We start from the raw sequence: 15393 nt of genomic DNA, 5'->3' as shown, positions 1-15393 counted from the left end.
GGTTGAATATCAAGTTGGAAATAGCTACAGAAAACTACAGCAAAGTGTAAACCAGGATATACCTGGAGTTTTATTTTTGTTGTTACCTTGGTTCTTTTTGATTTCATCTCCCAGTCATCCATCAGTTGAGGAGATTCAGTTCTAAAATACCCTCTTCTCTCTACTATTGCATCACAGATGGGACTCTTTTTTTTTTTTTTTTTTTTTTCATGTCCTTCCAGTTACAGATGAACTTGAATATGTGAAAATGAATTCTCATAACCAATCTGGGCATCCTTCCTTTTTCAGGTTTTCAACACATTTTTATTTCTGTGAATTAGTGAAAATACAAAGGTAACATTGTAGGGTTTTCCCAGAATAAATTCAGTACAAACTTGCACACTGCTTGTTTATTCTTCCGATGTTGATTTCTAATGTAGAAAGTGTAATTTCTTTTGATGCCGGGGTCTGGAGACAAGAGTAGCTAGGGAGATTCCTTTTTGTTCTTTGCTGAAAACTTCATTCTTCTGTTTTACTTTGCAAATAATACGTTTATGTTAGATTAAGTAGTGTCTGGGCAGAGGCCTCTTTATTTTCGTGCAATCTTTCATATATCTTGCAAAATTGTGAGAGTATGTTACTCCCTTTGGCTTTTCATAGTAACCAAATGAAGTCAAAAAAAAAAGGTTTGGAGGTGAGTGAGGCTAAGGTGGTGCGGCACTATCCCACGTGTACTTTGTATTGCACTGTTGTGCTGGTGATCTAAGACCAGTTGTATAAATTATTTGAACCTGCAAATATGAAAAAGAAAAGCTTTCATCAGAATTCTCTTGGGTAAGGATTTTGTATTGGAAGTTTGGATCAACACATGGCCATAGATTTAAAATCAATAATGGTCATACTTTGATGCTCTTCCACTTTTTAATACTTTTGAAAACATTTTGAGATGGGGCATGAGTCTTCAGAAATACCAGTGACCTTTCACTTCTTTATTTGACCCAATTCTAATGAGCCATAACAATTTGTTCATTAAGTTCTGTTCATATATTTTTTCCACTCCTAAATGTATTTCATTTGAAAATATCTATTAATAGCTTATCTATAATAATGGTGTAATCAGGCTCTCTTGTCTCACTAATTTTAATTCATTTTCAATTTTACTTCTTCAAAAACATGTTTTCACTTTAAAATTTTTGAGGTTAGGCACAAATAAATCTTTCTGTACAGTCTGAAGGAGATTAACTCACCAGAATTGTAGAGCGTGTGAGCTTGAGATGTTTCAAGAAAGAAACAAATAACTTTTTTGAAGAAGCTATGCAACAACTTTAATTTGAATTTCAAAAACTTCATTCCTGTGTCTTTAATGTTTTTGATGACAAGATGACCAAAAAGTTTCATAATGTAATTTTAAATGTTTAAAAATATCATATACATTTAAAGAATTGGAAACGGTCATCTATATATCTGGAAAGTTGGTTCTGAGGGTTGAAATTAGTATTTTCTATAAAGACCCTTTAGGCTTACAGATGTGGAAGAAAACCGGTGTGATTTCAGCCAATTGTGTCAAGTTGCATAGTAGAGAGTTAAAACAGTTTCATGGTCTTTTTTGAGAGCACATCTCCAGAGAAAGTGCATATGGAAAGAAAGCCTTTCTAAGTACTAGAGAAATTCTAAATGTTTAAAGGTGCATATATTTTTTTATGTTTTTTAAAATGTAGATCCTGTAGTTTAACAAAACGTGAATAAAATTTGTGCGTAGCTTTTATTTTAAAATCCCCAGTACTCCTTGTTTACTCTCACTCTCCTCCATCATAACCTTCAGGTATTCCATCGGTCCAAATTTCTCATGCTACCTTGACCAAAGTTTCAGATGATGATAAACATCTCACTTTTAAAGACATTTTTTTTATAAGTGGTGATGGAATCCCCACAAGCTATTCTGTCTCGTATTATTTGAATCTGTTTTAGTTAACACTAGTAAATGATTGAAATAGCTGACAGTGAGATTAATAATTATTATTAATGCTAATGATATGTTGAAGTCACGTGGATTTCCAAAGCATGGAGTTCATACGCTAACATAGTAAATAAAGTTTCTTTCCTGTAAATAGAGTAAGGCACTGAATTTAACAAAAACCAACCAACCAATGAGCCACCCCCCCCTCCCCCCCCACACACACACACAGAGGAAAAAACACAACCACTATCAGCTACAGCTTTTCAAAATTTTGAATTTTCAAGGATATTAACAAGGAATTTTGGCAACCTAAACAAAATTCCAATTAGTATACGACCACAAAAATCTGGGGTTCATGAATTACTGAGGTGTTGTGTAAACATGGGATGATTAGTGTGCAAGATGTAATACTTTAATAGGCTTTTCATTTCTTTGTGACATAGTGAAAAAAGTTTCATTATATATAGTCTTCTGTAATTTTCACTCTCCAATTTTATAGGCTTTCTTTTGTCACATTATCAGTATTGAAATCTTTGCTGTTGTAGTAAGCTTTACAGTACAACAATGGGGGACTCAACCCTACTCATTACTTTGCAGAGTGTGAGTTTCATGTCTCATAAAAACCTGTGTGCAGAGTTACTGCTAGATGCCTTGCTTTGATTTCCATAGAGGGCAGAGTTTCCTAACATTATTTAATTGGTTTAATGAAAGAAAGGTTGATTTAAAAACAAACAAACAAAAAAAAATCCTTCTTGCCTACTAGAATGCCTGTTGTTTCAATTTCTGTCAAAGAGTTGTATTTAAAAACATTGAAAGTATTAGGAAGAATGTTCACTGTCATTAATATTATTTATTAAAGAGGACTACCTCGCAAAATATTTAGATAAAATTTTAATTTTTTTTTTCCTTTTTCTAACTATAGAATCAACTTCATACCTTCAATGATGTGTGTAATAATGAGTCATTAGTTTCAGACACAGAAACGTAAGTAGGAACATTATTATGAATACTTTAAGTGCTCTGTCTGATTGTGGTTCTTTTGTATTGTTATGGATTTAACCCAGTGGGGAGTAGTGATAAGCTGGGGTGTTATCAGAAATATTCTAATCAGGGTGTAATAAATTGTTTTATAATGGTAACTTCAAAATATTTCTAAACGTTTCTGTTTTTTTTTTACTGTTTTTTTTTTGATTGTTTGTTTTGTTTTTTAAAGATAAGGGATAAAGCAACCTTTAGAAAAATGTAGATTATGAAATAATGAACACATCAGTTATCATGTATAAATAAGAACTAGCTAACTCATATGCAAGTAGTATTTTTGCCACCTTAACAATGCTCCAAATAATTTATTTAAATAAAGCTTGCTTGGCCATCACTGGCACCTATCCCTGTTATTAGTTTTCATGAATTCTCTGAGGCTGTGCTTTTAGAACTGTGTGTTGTTTTTCTTCAAAATCTGTGTTTGTGTAATTCAGGTGTGTTTCACAATTCTAAAGAAGACTCCTATAAATCTTTGAAGCTTCATGTGTGGGATTGTATTCCAATGAGGAAATGTACTATTTTTGTAACAACTCTAAAATCAATGTTAGAACTGCTTAAGATTTAGACAAAATTATGTCTTTAGGAAGTTGAAATAACCATTCTTTTGAAATAATAGTCAAATTATCTAAAGGATACCAAGGATTTTATTTGTGATATGCTCTTTATGTTTATCTTGGGGGTTATAGCCACACGCATTATCTGTTTCACTGGAGACACACTCTCCTGTTGCAGCAGCAGTTGGCTTGCTTTTTATGTGGGTAGTTCTACTATAGATGGTTTTCTTTAACACCTGCTTGTTCAAATGTAGCAGCAGTCAAGACCGCAATGCCGTAGATTTCATGTAAATAGCAACTTGAATGTTTAAAGTGGTAATAGGTTGATATTTTTAAAATAAAGAATCAGAATGTAGCACACTTTTGCTTCCGTAAATATATGAAAATACCTTGAGAATACAGAACACATAACTGCTTGAAATCAATTTTTTCATATCATTCATCATTAAGTCAATAGGTGAGCATGAGTCCATGCTATCCATTTATTTAAAAGTTAATTTTGATACATAGTATCCAAAAAAAAAAAAAAAAAAACAAACAAAAAGAAACAAAAAAAGAATTCTCTGCAAGTATGATGGAAATATCTTATTATGATCTGGCGAGACCTGAATGTAATTTCATTAAGCTCCTGTATGCTTCCAAAGATTTGCATTACTAACAAAGATTATTATTTGTTCCCTGAGAGGTGTGTTTTTTTTTCCAAAGCCACTAGTTGTGTAGCAGTAGAAGTAAATATTAGAGGAGTATAACTAGCTTTTAGGCTATGCAAAATGAGCATTTTAAGAAGTGCATTGAATATGTGAGGTGGCTTGGTTAGCTGGGGTATTTTCAGTATTGTACTGCCAGTTGTGGTGTATTGTTACAGTGGTAACAGCCAAATCTCAGTTTTATCCATTTTTTCCCATCCTTCCTTTACGTTAAAACTCTGAAACTAGGGTGATTCTTGGTTAATTTACCTTCTGAAGTATAGTGTGAATGAAATTGTTTTTAACAAGTAGTAACTAATTAAGGAATACTAACAAGGAAAACACTAACAACGTACTGTAAGTTCCCTGTAGAAGAGTGGATGTACTATGCAAAAAGATCAGAGTTATCTTAAAGCTGAAGGAAATTGTCAAGTCCTCATTTGAGATACTACTTTCTTGGCAAGGGCATCTGTAAACAGCCTGTCATTTGAAAGGAATGCATCACAAACAGGAGACCTTCTTTTGCACTTTTGTAGCATGTGATTTTTAAAATCTGAATTCCAGTCGTTCCGATGTTTTACCTGAAAAGTTGGGAACAAATCAATATCAAGTGTTGCTGCTCGTCTTCACGTGTCTTTTGCAATCAGTTATCCTGGTATTTTGCTGGCCAAATAATGGCAAAAGGCTGGTGCAGAAGGATGGGGAACATGTCTTACTTCTGCAGTTTGAACAAACTGCAGTACAAAGCTTCCTTCTCATTAGAGACTCTCTTCATGAGAAATTTTTGGATCAGAAAGCACTTACAGAGCTGGCAGTGATTGAATGAGCAGCAAAAGGAAAGCTTTTCATTCCTTTTTTTTTTTTTTTTTTTTTTTTACTTAGTCAAAGGAGAAAGGAAGTCTAAGATTTATTTTGTACCTTTGTAGCCTCTGCAGGTTTGTCAAAGGAAGATGTTTTCCATTATGTCTGGTCATCCCCATTATGTGTTTTGACTTTTCCAGATGCATTTGGAACTGTCAACCTTTGGGATTTCTGCTTCTGTATCTTGATAAGGTGGGTTTGCGGGAGGTATCTTTTTGTATTTTTTCTAAAAGAGCTATGAGTTAGTTCTAGCTCTTCCCTTTTGTTTAGAAGTATCATCAAAATTTTTTAGCAAATGTTTTGCAACAGTAGCTTCCCACTTTTATCTGCATGGGTTGCAAATTTTTCTGTGGAAAGGCAGCTAAAGCATTTTCTGTCTAGGAAAAACATTGGGTTTCACAACTTTTCATTTGAAAGCAGCAGAAAGCTAAGATAGGGAAATCTGTTCTCTAGCTGTAGGTATTTGCATGTCTTTTTAGATTTAGTTTACTTGACCGTCTTCTGCAGAGCTGAGGGTTTGTGCTGGCTTAGTAGGCATATTGTCCAGTTATGTGCAGTGTCTTAAGGCTCAACTTCATAATATCACAGAGACAGATACCTTTAATTTAGCTGTTCCTGGCTCTTAAGTTTGGCATCAGAGCACTATCTAAGGTACTGAAGAGTATGAAATCTACTGAAGCTAAAAATAATGAGATTGAACAGAAGAGTCTTCAGGTCTTTGAACAGTGATTACTAAAACTATTTTCCCGATGTCAGTTAGTGAAAAATGATCATTCCTTTCATAGACAGAAAGATTTTTTGTGCTATTTAGACCATAAGAAGAAGAAATATTCTTTTTTCTTTAATGAGGAGACTGCCGGTCTGTGAAAATAACAGGTATGAAGAGAGATTTTGTTTTGCGTTTGCACTTGGCAGGCAGCCAAGTATTTGAGTTTCAGGATTCAGGTTGATGCTGAGATGACCTCCTTCCTCATTTGAGAACCTGGCTGCCCTCACTTAAAAGCTTTCTACAGAGTAATTTCAGGTGTCCAAAATTCCTTTCACCTGTGAACAAAAAGATCTAGGCTTTTCTTCTTTCTCTTCCCTCTCTTTCCTTGTATATTGAGATATTAAACTACAAGTTTTGTGTTGTTTTTTTTTTTTTCTTTTTTTTTTTTTTTTTTCCCTTCACCACTGCTTTCTTAGCTCGTGTTAAGTCTTCCTTTCTCATATTTTGCCTTAGCTCACCAACTGAATTTATGGCAACACAATTTAAACATCCCTTCCCCTCTGTTTCCACGTTCCAGGAACCTTCTCAGATTTTCTCTGAAAAAAGTGCAGTATTTTTTGAAACACTAATTAAGACAAAATTGTTTTAGAAACACTAATGTTTCTTTCTAGTGGTATACAGCTATCTAGTGGCATAGGTAATTTAACAAATATGCAAGATGTTGTCTGATTGTTGTTTTTGGAACCTGTGGAGTGTCAAATAGGAAAGTGCAGGATGGTAAACAAAACCACGTGTTATGAATGTTTTTTGGAAGGTGTGTGGTGTTATCCTCTTTGTATTTCTGATCCTATATAATTAAGATCAGTGCTTCCCATGTGTAATTATTGTTGTAGACACTATTTCAGTGACTTGGTCAAGAAATGTTAGTGTTTGTCCTTTGCAAGGTGCTCCTTCTCTTGCTACATGCTTTGTTAAAGGTTTTACGTTATTTGTTTCAGTGACATTGCTGACTTGCTGTTGCGTTTCATCCAGTACAGAACTAGTGTGTTTTTGTAGCTTCATGGTGAATTGTGCTGGGAATTGACTGGCTGGATAACAAAAGGTTTTATTTTGGGGGGTTATTTTGCTGTGGGATTGTTTCCTGGATCTGGGTGATCATGTGGCTACCAAGTATTGCGCCACAGCCTTAGATTAAAATGTTTCTAGGACTTTAACCCAGTCCTCCTTTAGGGAGACATTCTTGGAGCTACCAGGAAAATGTGCACACTGTAGTTTCCTTCTGGATAGTTTTATTTACAGTAATGAATGGAATTCAAGCTCTAACGCTCACCTTTCAAAAATGCAGTTCACAAACATCCAGTTATATCAGAAATTACATTGCTTCCCCTCCCAAAGTCTCATGGAATGCCTGGGGAAACTAATGTCAAAAATGCTTAAGTTTAATTTCTTGAATCTAAACCAGGTAGTTTTGAAATATGTGGATTGACTATGAATTCTATTAAAAGTATAGGGAGAAATTAATGAAGTCTGGAGACCATCTACCCTAATACGTTGTGTAGTTTTCCAGTATGAAAAGCATTTAGAGACAATTAAACTGGAGTGGCTGCTACCTTCACTTGTAGCACCTTCACACCTTCATAATGTGTGTCTTTCACTGTTTACCTTTGTATGAAGAGGAAAATTATTCTAAAACCTTTTCGAGAACTTTTTTAGAAGAAAATTTGAGCATCTTTTCACTGAAAATTTAGTTCCTGCTAAATTGCCTGACTCATAGAGTTATTGTATAGTAATAATCAGACAATAATTTGCAAATCGCTCTGAAAAGTACTTCTGAATTTTGAAGAATACAGACTTACATGAAAGGAATTCTAAAATAGCTGAAAGCCAGAATGAAACCATGTTGAACAATGCAGGAGATAATGCTTTAATTCTTGTAGTAAAAAGTAATTCTGGGTTGCCCTGCTTTTTTTGTCTGTGTGAAGTTCTGAAGCTGCTTGTGAGTTGAGATGTTCACTCTGAAGGTGAGGAAACATACTGAGGAAAACCAATAGATAAAAAAAACTTTTTCTGAAAAGGAAGTGTTCAGGAAGTCTGACATACAACATTTACACTGAAATGAGCTTTTCTTGGTAAATTCTTGATTCCGCTTTCATTAATATATTTCTCAGTATAGCAGAGAACAAAATAGTGCTGGTAGTAGCTTTGTCATTCAGAAACCCAGTATATTTAGTGATCGGTGTGCCTTCAGCAAAACTTTGTTGTAGGAACAATTCTTGCAGGGAAACACAAAAGCTGCATTCTGTCTTTCACAAGGATCTTCTTGTTCTTGGTCATCCTCAATAAATCTATATCAAATGGGTGTTTACTTTCAGAAATCTGAGATGTCATTTTAGCACAGTCTAGCTCACTAGTAAAATAAGAAATTTTTCTGCCTTTGAGAAGACGTGTTAAAAAAGGTACTCCTTCAGATGAATAATCCGTTATTTCTCAAAAAATTTTGCTGATTAGAGATGAATTGTCATATGCATTTAATAAAATATGTAGGAGCTCACTCTGCATGGAAGTTTTTATTCTTTCTTTTAGAGTAGCCAAAATGCAACGTACAACTCCGGATACAATGTCTAATGGACATTGTGCCACTAGCAGGAGTATTCAGCTTAAATAGACCCCGAGTAGTATGTCCTTTCGTATTGGCAATGTGTGCTGAATCTAGAAGTGTTTATTTAGGATCAGTTCTCAAAGATTCAGGTTGGAAAATTCAGATCCAAGTAGAAACTTAAGCAGTCCTGGAACAAAATTAAGACTTAAATTGGCTTATGACTGGTGTTAACATAGTTGCCTCTTATGGAGATGACATTTTTCACATATCCAGAAATGCCTCCATTCAGGTCTCCTGCATCTAGGCGGGTGTATGCTCAGTCATGTGGTCAGATCGGTACCTTTTCTATGAGCAACATGCAAACTCGGGTGCTTTCTGGCTATATGGTGGTCATGTAGCAGGAGCCCTTCTGCCCACAGCAGGGGAAGGCAATATCAAGCAAGAAGAATGAGCTGGGGGCAAACAGGCTGTAAGTGAGGGAATGTTTTTGCAAGCTCAATTCAGCTTTCAAGACTATGGGTTGGGAAATTGTAATTTAAGACAAATCGTAGTATTTGATGTTGGATTCCGTCACAGCTCTTTATGACTGCTTATACACTACAGGTTTATTACTTCCCAGAAGGTAATGTAATCCTTGTGGTGGTTGGCTCTGCTACCATGAAGACTGTATGTGAAACAGAGGAAAGAACATTTTCTTTCACAAAGAAATTAAACTGGTTGCTCACTTCTTGTAAATAAATCTATCTGTGAGCACTCTGTTTTCTTTTATCCCGACCTTGCAATTGATACAAAGTCTACCAGCAGTCTGAAAAACTCCCTACCGGGGCAGTGCCATTATGGTAATTTCTGCATGGAGGCAGATGGAAAAGAGCATTGTTTAAAGCCATTTTGGTGTCTAAAGGAGACTGGTAGTGTATATTCAAATGAATCACAACTTCAGCTGTAAAGTCTGCAGGATCACTACACCCACGTGAAAATGTGTTTCTTCAAATTTGGTTAGAAATCCAAGTTCTGAATGAGTACGTAAAATGTATACTCCAAAGTTTGGTTTGGAGTGGGTGTCTTTGAAGTGCTGGGGGTAGTAGTTATTTTTTCCTTTTTTTTTTTTTTTTTTTTTTTTTGAAATGAGGCTGTAGGAAGTGAAATAGATCTTAATTTTGTGGAACAGACCTGGCTTATCTTTTTCATCCTTTTTGAGCAGATACCCATGCTGACTTTACAGTACAAGAACTTATTATCAAATCATAAGTGATACTGTTGGTAAATTGTTAGGTCTTGTAAACCAGTTACTTCTTAACTGTTGGGGACATTACTTTTTTTGAATAAGAACATTTGATTCCCTACGTCCTGGAATCAGAACAGAAGTAGATAGTATAGGAATGGTGTTGAGTATAGGAACTTTGCTCTTGAGTTCATCTATAGTGATCAAGCACTTTAAAAGAACTGTAGAACTGTGCCCCAAAAAAGTGAATTCTGCTTGGATAACTTACAAAGGCAATCCCTTTTTACCTAAAGAATCCTGTTTTATTATTGTGGATAATAAAGTCTGGCAATCCTGACTATAATAGTGACCATAAATGCTGCACAGATAGTCGTAGTAAAAATATTCTTCCTGTAGTCCTCTAAGACACCCCTTCCCTCCCCTCCTCTCCTCCTTGTGAAACAGAGCACTTTTATTCCAGGGCCATTTAAACGAGAGGCTGTGCTTTAAATACCGAAATGTCCTCTAATTGCTTCTGGTGCCAAAATCTGGATAAACAAACGTTCGCTTGAAAGGAAGGAATAAAAAGGAGCTTATGCACTAGTTTCCAGACAGGGCAGCTATTTCTGGAAGTTCAACTTTTATTTTGGAAAATTCAGCTTCCTTGCCCTGCTCTGTTTGAATGTTTGGTTATGGATTTGGCAGTAGGTGAACTTCCCTTACTGCTGTGGCTGAAACAAAATCAAAATTTGGAAGTATCTGTACGCTACATGTGAGTGAGTATGAGCATGTAACACATAAGTTTTTAAAACTATATGAATTGTTATTTACTCGAGAGAATTAAAAGTATTCAAGTGCTTTTCTTATAAAACCATTTCCGTCACTCTCAGCTTTCGCTACATTTACAAACTCAATACTTGTTTTGCGATTTCATGATAAACAGGTCAAATAGCAGTGTTTACCAAATCTTACCTCTGAGGTCTCTGGAAGTGGTCTGCAGGTGGTCTGTTGAACTGTATTCAATTGAAAAACAAAACAATCATAGTATTGTTGTTTACATGTTTGCTAACAATCCAGAGGGATAAGTGGGAACTGATGTTTGGCATTTGTCTTCCATTTGAACAAAAAAATACAGAGAACATTTAAATGACTGAATGCTTTGTGTTCCAAAAAGTTTGTGTATGTTTACCACAATTACAGATACTAATTTGAATTAATTTGAAATACATGCTGTACTAGGGAAAAATCCTGTATATGCATTATAGAAATACAATTTTACATATATTTCTGCTCCTTTTTCATCTCTAGATCAATTGCAAAAGAGCTTGCAGACTGGCTTATCAGCAACAATGTAGTTGAGCACATTTTTGGACCAAATTTACATATTGAGGTTTGTATAAAATTATTCCTATTATTTTTACTATAAATGTGGAGGAGTAACTTCTTGTTCTAGTAAATCTTTCCTCAATATGTTCTCACTTTGCAGATCATCAAACAGTGCCAAGTGATTCTGAATTTTCTCGCAGCTGAAGGGAGACTCAGTACTCAACATATAGACTGTATTTGGGCTGCAGCACAGGTATATACTATACTTTTAAATGTAATTGCAGGAGTGGTACAAAAAACCTCAGAAAATGGCAAGTTAATTTTGTTTTAAATTCATAAAGTTGAGTTTCTTGCGTTTTACTCTGTGTTTGTCTTAGTGTTTAGCTCACCAAATTGTGATCTTAGTAATTGACACAATTACTTTGTTTCATTAGTTGCAAAATTCTCCTAATCTACTTCTATGCACGTAGCAAATGAAGTTGTTTATTGCAGATGCGGTGTTTTCACTAAGGATAGGGATGGAGATTCTAAAGTAGATGTAATTTTTTTTTACTGTTGTGGTAAATTGCTTTGCTCCTATGTAGTATAGATTCCTCTTCGGTTAGTGTTGGTGGGGACAAGGTAGTGAAAATTACAGCAGTGAATTTCATAGTTATGCTTTAGTGCCAGTGGTGATGTCTACAGAATGCACAAAGATTTTATTTTTCACATGGTAAACCTGGAAACTCTGATAGGCTTTTTTCCTTCAGAAAAATATATTTGTTTACTAATCTGAATGTGTATTTGTGACACTGTTTATTTTGGATTTTATTTTATTTTTTTCTTTAGAAGATTTGAATACAGTAGATACTTTGATTTCCTGCTGTGCAAATGTTTTCCTTGGTTTCATTCTGCCTTTATCATTCATTAAAAACAAACAAAACAGAAACAGGCCCATGTTGGAAAAGAAAGAAACCTCAAGGTTTCAGTGTCAGTTTTTCAGAAAAATTACACTCAAAATGAAGGTCAGCAAAATAAAATTGGTCTTTTTAAATAGGTGTAGGGAACAGACTTTTAAACAAGTTACAGTTTGAAAGGTTTTATTTCTCCTGTGTTCAATGGTGTTCGTCTCTAATTTGTTTCATTCAAATACTACTGTGAACATACTGAAAACTTTGTAGTCCATTGTCATTATAAAATGCAGCAGGAATGTTAATAAATGCTCATTTTAATAGCATTCACTCCAACAGGCTCAAAATATTTTCTTTATCAGATTAATAATTACTTCAGTTATATTTTTAAAGTGATCATTTATCTTCTTGGATGTTCTCACACTACAGTAGTTCACACTAGTGTTAGAGCTCTAAATTTTTCTCTTCTATACTATTAGAACTTAATTATCAAATGCAATATTTCTTTTACAGTTTGCATTCTTATTTTAATGTATGGATATTTTCAAAATTCATGTTTGATATCAGAATTAAGTACGTCCAGATTAATTCCTGTAAAGGGTTTAAACCTCTAATGTTGTTTAAAAGGGTGACATCTGCAGAATAAAAGGCCTCAATTTTTTTTTTCCATTTTTTTAGCTAGGTTTTTGACAAAAAATTCTCTTCTCTGGATTGAAGTAGATATCTAAACTTCTGTAATATTCAAGGTGTTTTATTTACATTAAAATGCAAACTTAACTGTAGTTATTTTCACCAGATCTCCTAGAACTGGAACTAAAGAAAATATGTAGTAGTTGTAACATGATTTTACTGAACTTCACCTGCTTTTGAATGTAAAAATTCAGTTGAATCAAAATTGCAAATCTGATGTAGTTTAGAATTATTGGACAAATGTTTCCTTGTATTTTGTGGAAAGATGGTGCATAATTGCTGCAATTTTATCCATCTTTTTATCAAGGAAACTGTTATAACTAACTATTTTACTGTTCTTGTTATTTTCTGTTTGTTTGTGCTTTGTAGCTGAAGCATTGCAGTCGTTACATCCACGATTTATTTCCTTCCTTGATCAAAAACTTGGACCCTGTCCCACTTAGGCATCTTCTTAACCTCGTTTCAACTCTTCATCCAAGTGCTCACACGGAACAGGTAAAGATGAACAAAATCACTGCAAGAAATTGTTTTTGTATATTCATTGTTACGTGTTTTTCTAAAGGACTGTATACAAGTAGTATTCACTAATGCATAAGAGAGGAACATATATGAGTAAAATTGTAACGTTTCTTCAAGTAGGCCATTCTGGCTTTGGAATTAGCCTCTTTCTGAGGCTTTGGAGAACTGGATAACCACCATCAGAGTATTTTAATATTATTTCTGAAGTTAGTAAGTGTTCCACACAATATTTCTTCATTTTGTGCATGTTTATCTTGATGCATTTATTTTGATGAACTGTAGTATTGGCACACAGAAATACTAGCAGTGTACATTTGCATACAAAACCTACTGCTTCTTCATGGCACTGTTATCTGGTTTTGTTCACAGACATTGTATTTGGCATCAATGCTTATAAAAGCACTGTGGAATAATGCACTAGCAGCTAAGGCTCAGCTGTCAAAACAAAGCTCTTTTGCATCTTTACTCAGTACTAATCTACCAATGGGAAACAAAAAAGGTACGTTTTTTTTCCAATTAATATGGTAGCTAAATTTTTAATTTTCATAGTCTCCTCGTTGACTTTGGACAATAAGGCTGTATAGAATCTTTTACTTAAAATATTTAAAAATACTTCATTTTTAAATGAAGGGTGTAATGCTGGCATATTTTTCAAACAGAACGTGAAATAAAGCAGCCTAAGGATGAAAGCACTAAAACTGTGAATGAGTTTGGAAAGCCTTATGTTTCAGAACAGTTCTCTTTGTATAAATTAGTATATATATATTTTTACTTTAATTCAAAGGATGATCTATTACTGATCAGTTAACTATTTCTGTTCTGATGAGCATCTATAATTTTATAGATACATAATATCATACAAAATTTTATCTATTTTTTACCCTGTTTATGGTATTACATGCTATTTCTATTTTGTTTTTGACTTAACTATGTATTTCCCCATGGTCATTACCAAAGGTGCTGCCAAGCCATTATACTGTAGTTCCCCTTCCTTTTCTTACTGCTGATTTTTATGAATCACGGACAACTATATGCTGGCAAAAAAATTTTTAGTCACCTGTTTTTCCATCCTGTTTTATTCCTTTAGAAGAAGAAGAGCTCAGAAGAGCAGCCCCTTCACCTTGTAAGTATAGTTTTAGAAGTACACCACAATCTGATATGTTTGATATTAAAATATAGGGAAAAAACTACTACAAGTTTGAAATTATATTTTCATAGAATCACAGAATGGTTTGGGTTGGAAGGGACCTTAAAGATCATCTAATTTCAAACCTCTGCCCCAGAGCTTAAATGCAGAACTCCAGTGGGGTCTCAAAAGAGCAGAGAGAATCACCTCCCTCAGCCTGCTGGCCATGCTTCTTTTGATGCAGCCCAGGATATGGTTGACTTTCTGGGCTGCAGGCGCACATTGCTAGCTCATACTGAGCTTATTTATGAGAGCTGAGCTTTTTATGAGAGTTAAATTAAAATTATCCATTGGCTAGGTTCTATAATAAATATATATCTATGTTAGATACTGGCACAGAGACATCAGAACACAAATTTTGTTGTACAATGAACCGTATTAAAAGAATTTTTAGTTTTGAAGTATTTGGGTTGTTTGAGTTGTGTCCCTTGTTCAACTGTTCACAGTTAGAATGCTGTTGAGCAGATGCATGTAACAAGTCAGATTTATGAGGCAGATGTATGTAATGCTGTTACATTCCAATTAATATATAGCACAAAGTAACTGGGAACTGTCATTTTGCATTAGGGTCACCAGCAGCTAGCCCTCAGAGTAGTGACAACAGTGACACCCATCAGAGTGGAGGCAGTGATATTGAAATGGAAGAACAGCTTATTAACAGAACAAAACATGTACAGCAACGACTTTCAGATACAGAGGTAAGAGTGTAAATCTTACTCTGTGAATTTTGTTACTGAGTTGTTTGGTATTAGGTGTGGAATTTATTTTTTTTCCCATAATGGTTTCAAAAGCTGAACAGGTACATAACATGCATGCTTATCTGCAGCAGGACAGTGGATAGCTAGAATCTTTACTTCTGTTCTGCATTGTTTGTACAGACTGTATTGTACCTTGCCTATGAGCATGTGCTCTGTAAAAAAAAAAAAAAAAAAAAAGTGGGGGTGGAGGGAATTCCTGGTTTTAATTGTATTTAAGTGAGATTAATCTCATAAGGGATTCCGTGATGTATTGCTTGTGTCACAGTGTCACTCCATCTGTTTACATGCAAAGAGTATATCTGTTATCATAAAGATAATACAAAAATTAAATTCTTAAATCCGTATCTTTCTTGGAGTATTTTGCTATTGACAACCAAACTGAGAGAAAGTGAATGAAAACTTGTATCGCTGACACATTTCCTTATAAACAAAAATTT

General features: G+C 34.5%; 1 protein-coding gene across 4 annotated transcripts in view; it reads left to right on the top strand.

Moving 5' to 3' along the window:
• The window catches only part of USP34 (ubiquitin specific peptidase 34), a 127505-nt gene that overhangs the window by 41308 nt on the left and 70804 nt on the right, over positions 1-15393 (top strand). For all 4 annotated transcript variants that reach the window (XM_032184082.1, XM_032184083.1, XM_032184084.1 and 1 more), the window contains exons 8-14: positions 2859-2920; positions 10896-10977; positions 11074-11166; positions 12863-12988; positions 13382-13511; positions 14100-14135; positions 14766-14896. In XM_032184082.1, the coding sequence (XP_032039973.1) occupies positions 2859-2920; positions 10896-10977; positions 11074-11166; positions 12863-12988; positions 13382-13511; positions 14100-14135; positions 14766-14896 (660 nt within the window). The remainder of the gene's footprint in view (positions 1-2858; positions 2921-10895; positions 10978-11073; positions 11167-12862; positions 12989-13381; positions 13512-14099; positions 14136-14765; positions 14897-15393) is intronic.

The sequence above is a fragment of the Aythya fuligula genome, chromosome 3, assembly GCF_009819795.1.
Source record: "Aythya fuligula isolate bAytFul2 chromosome 3, bAytFul2.pri, whole genome shotgun sequence".
Classification (NCBI taxonomy): Eukaryota; Metazoa; Chordata; class Aves; order Anseriformes; family Anatidae; genus Aythya; species Aythya fuligula.
Note: the sequence above shows the minus strand (reverse complement) of the source record. Positions and strands in the feature narration are given on the sequence as shown.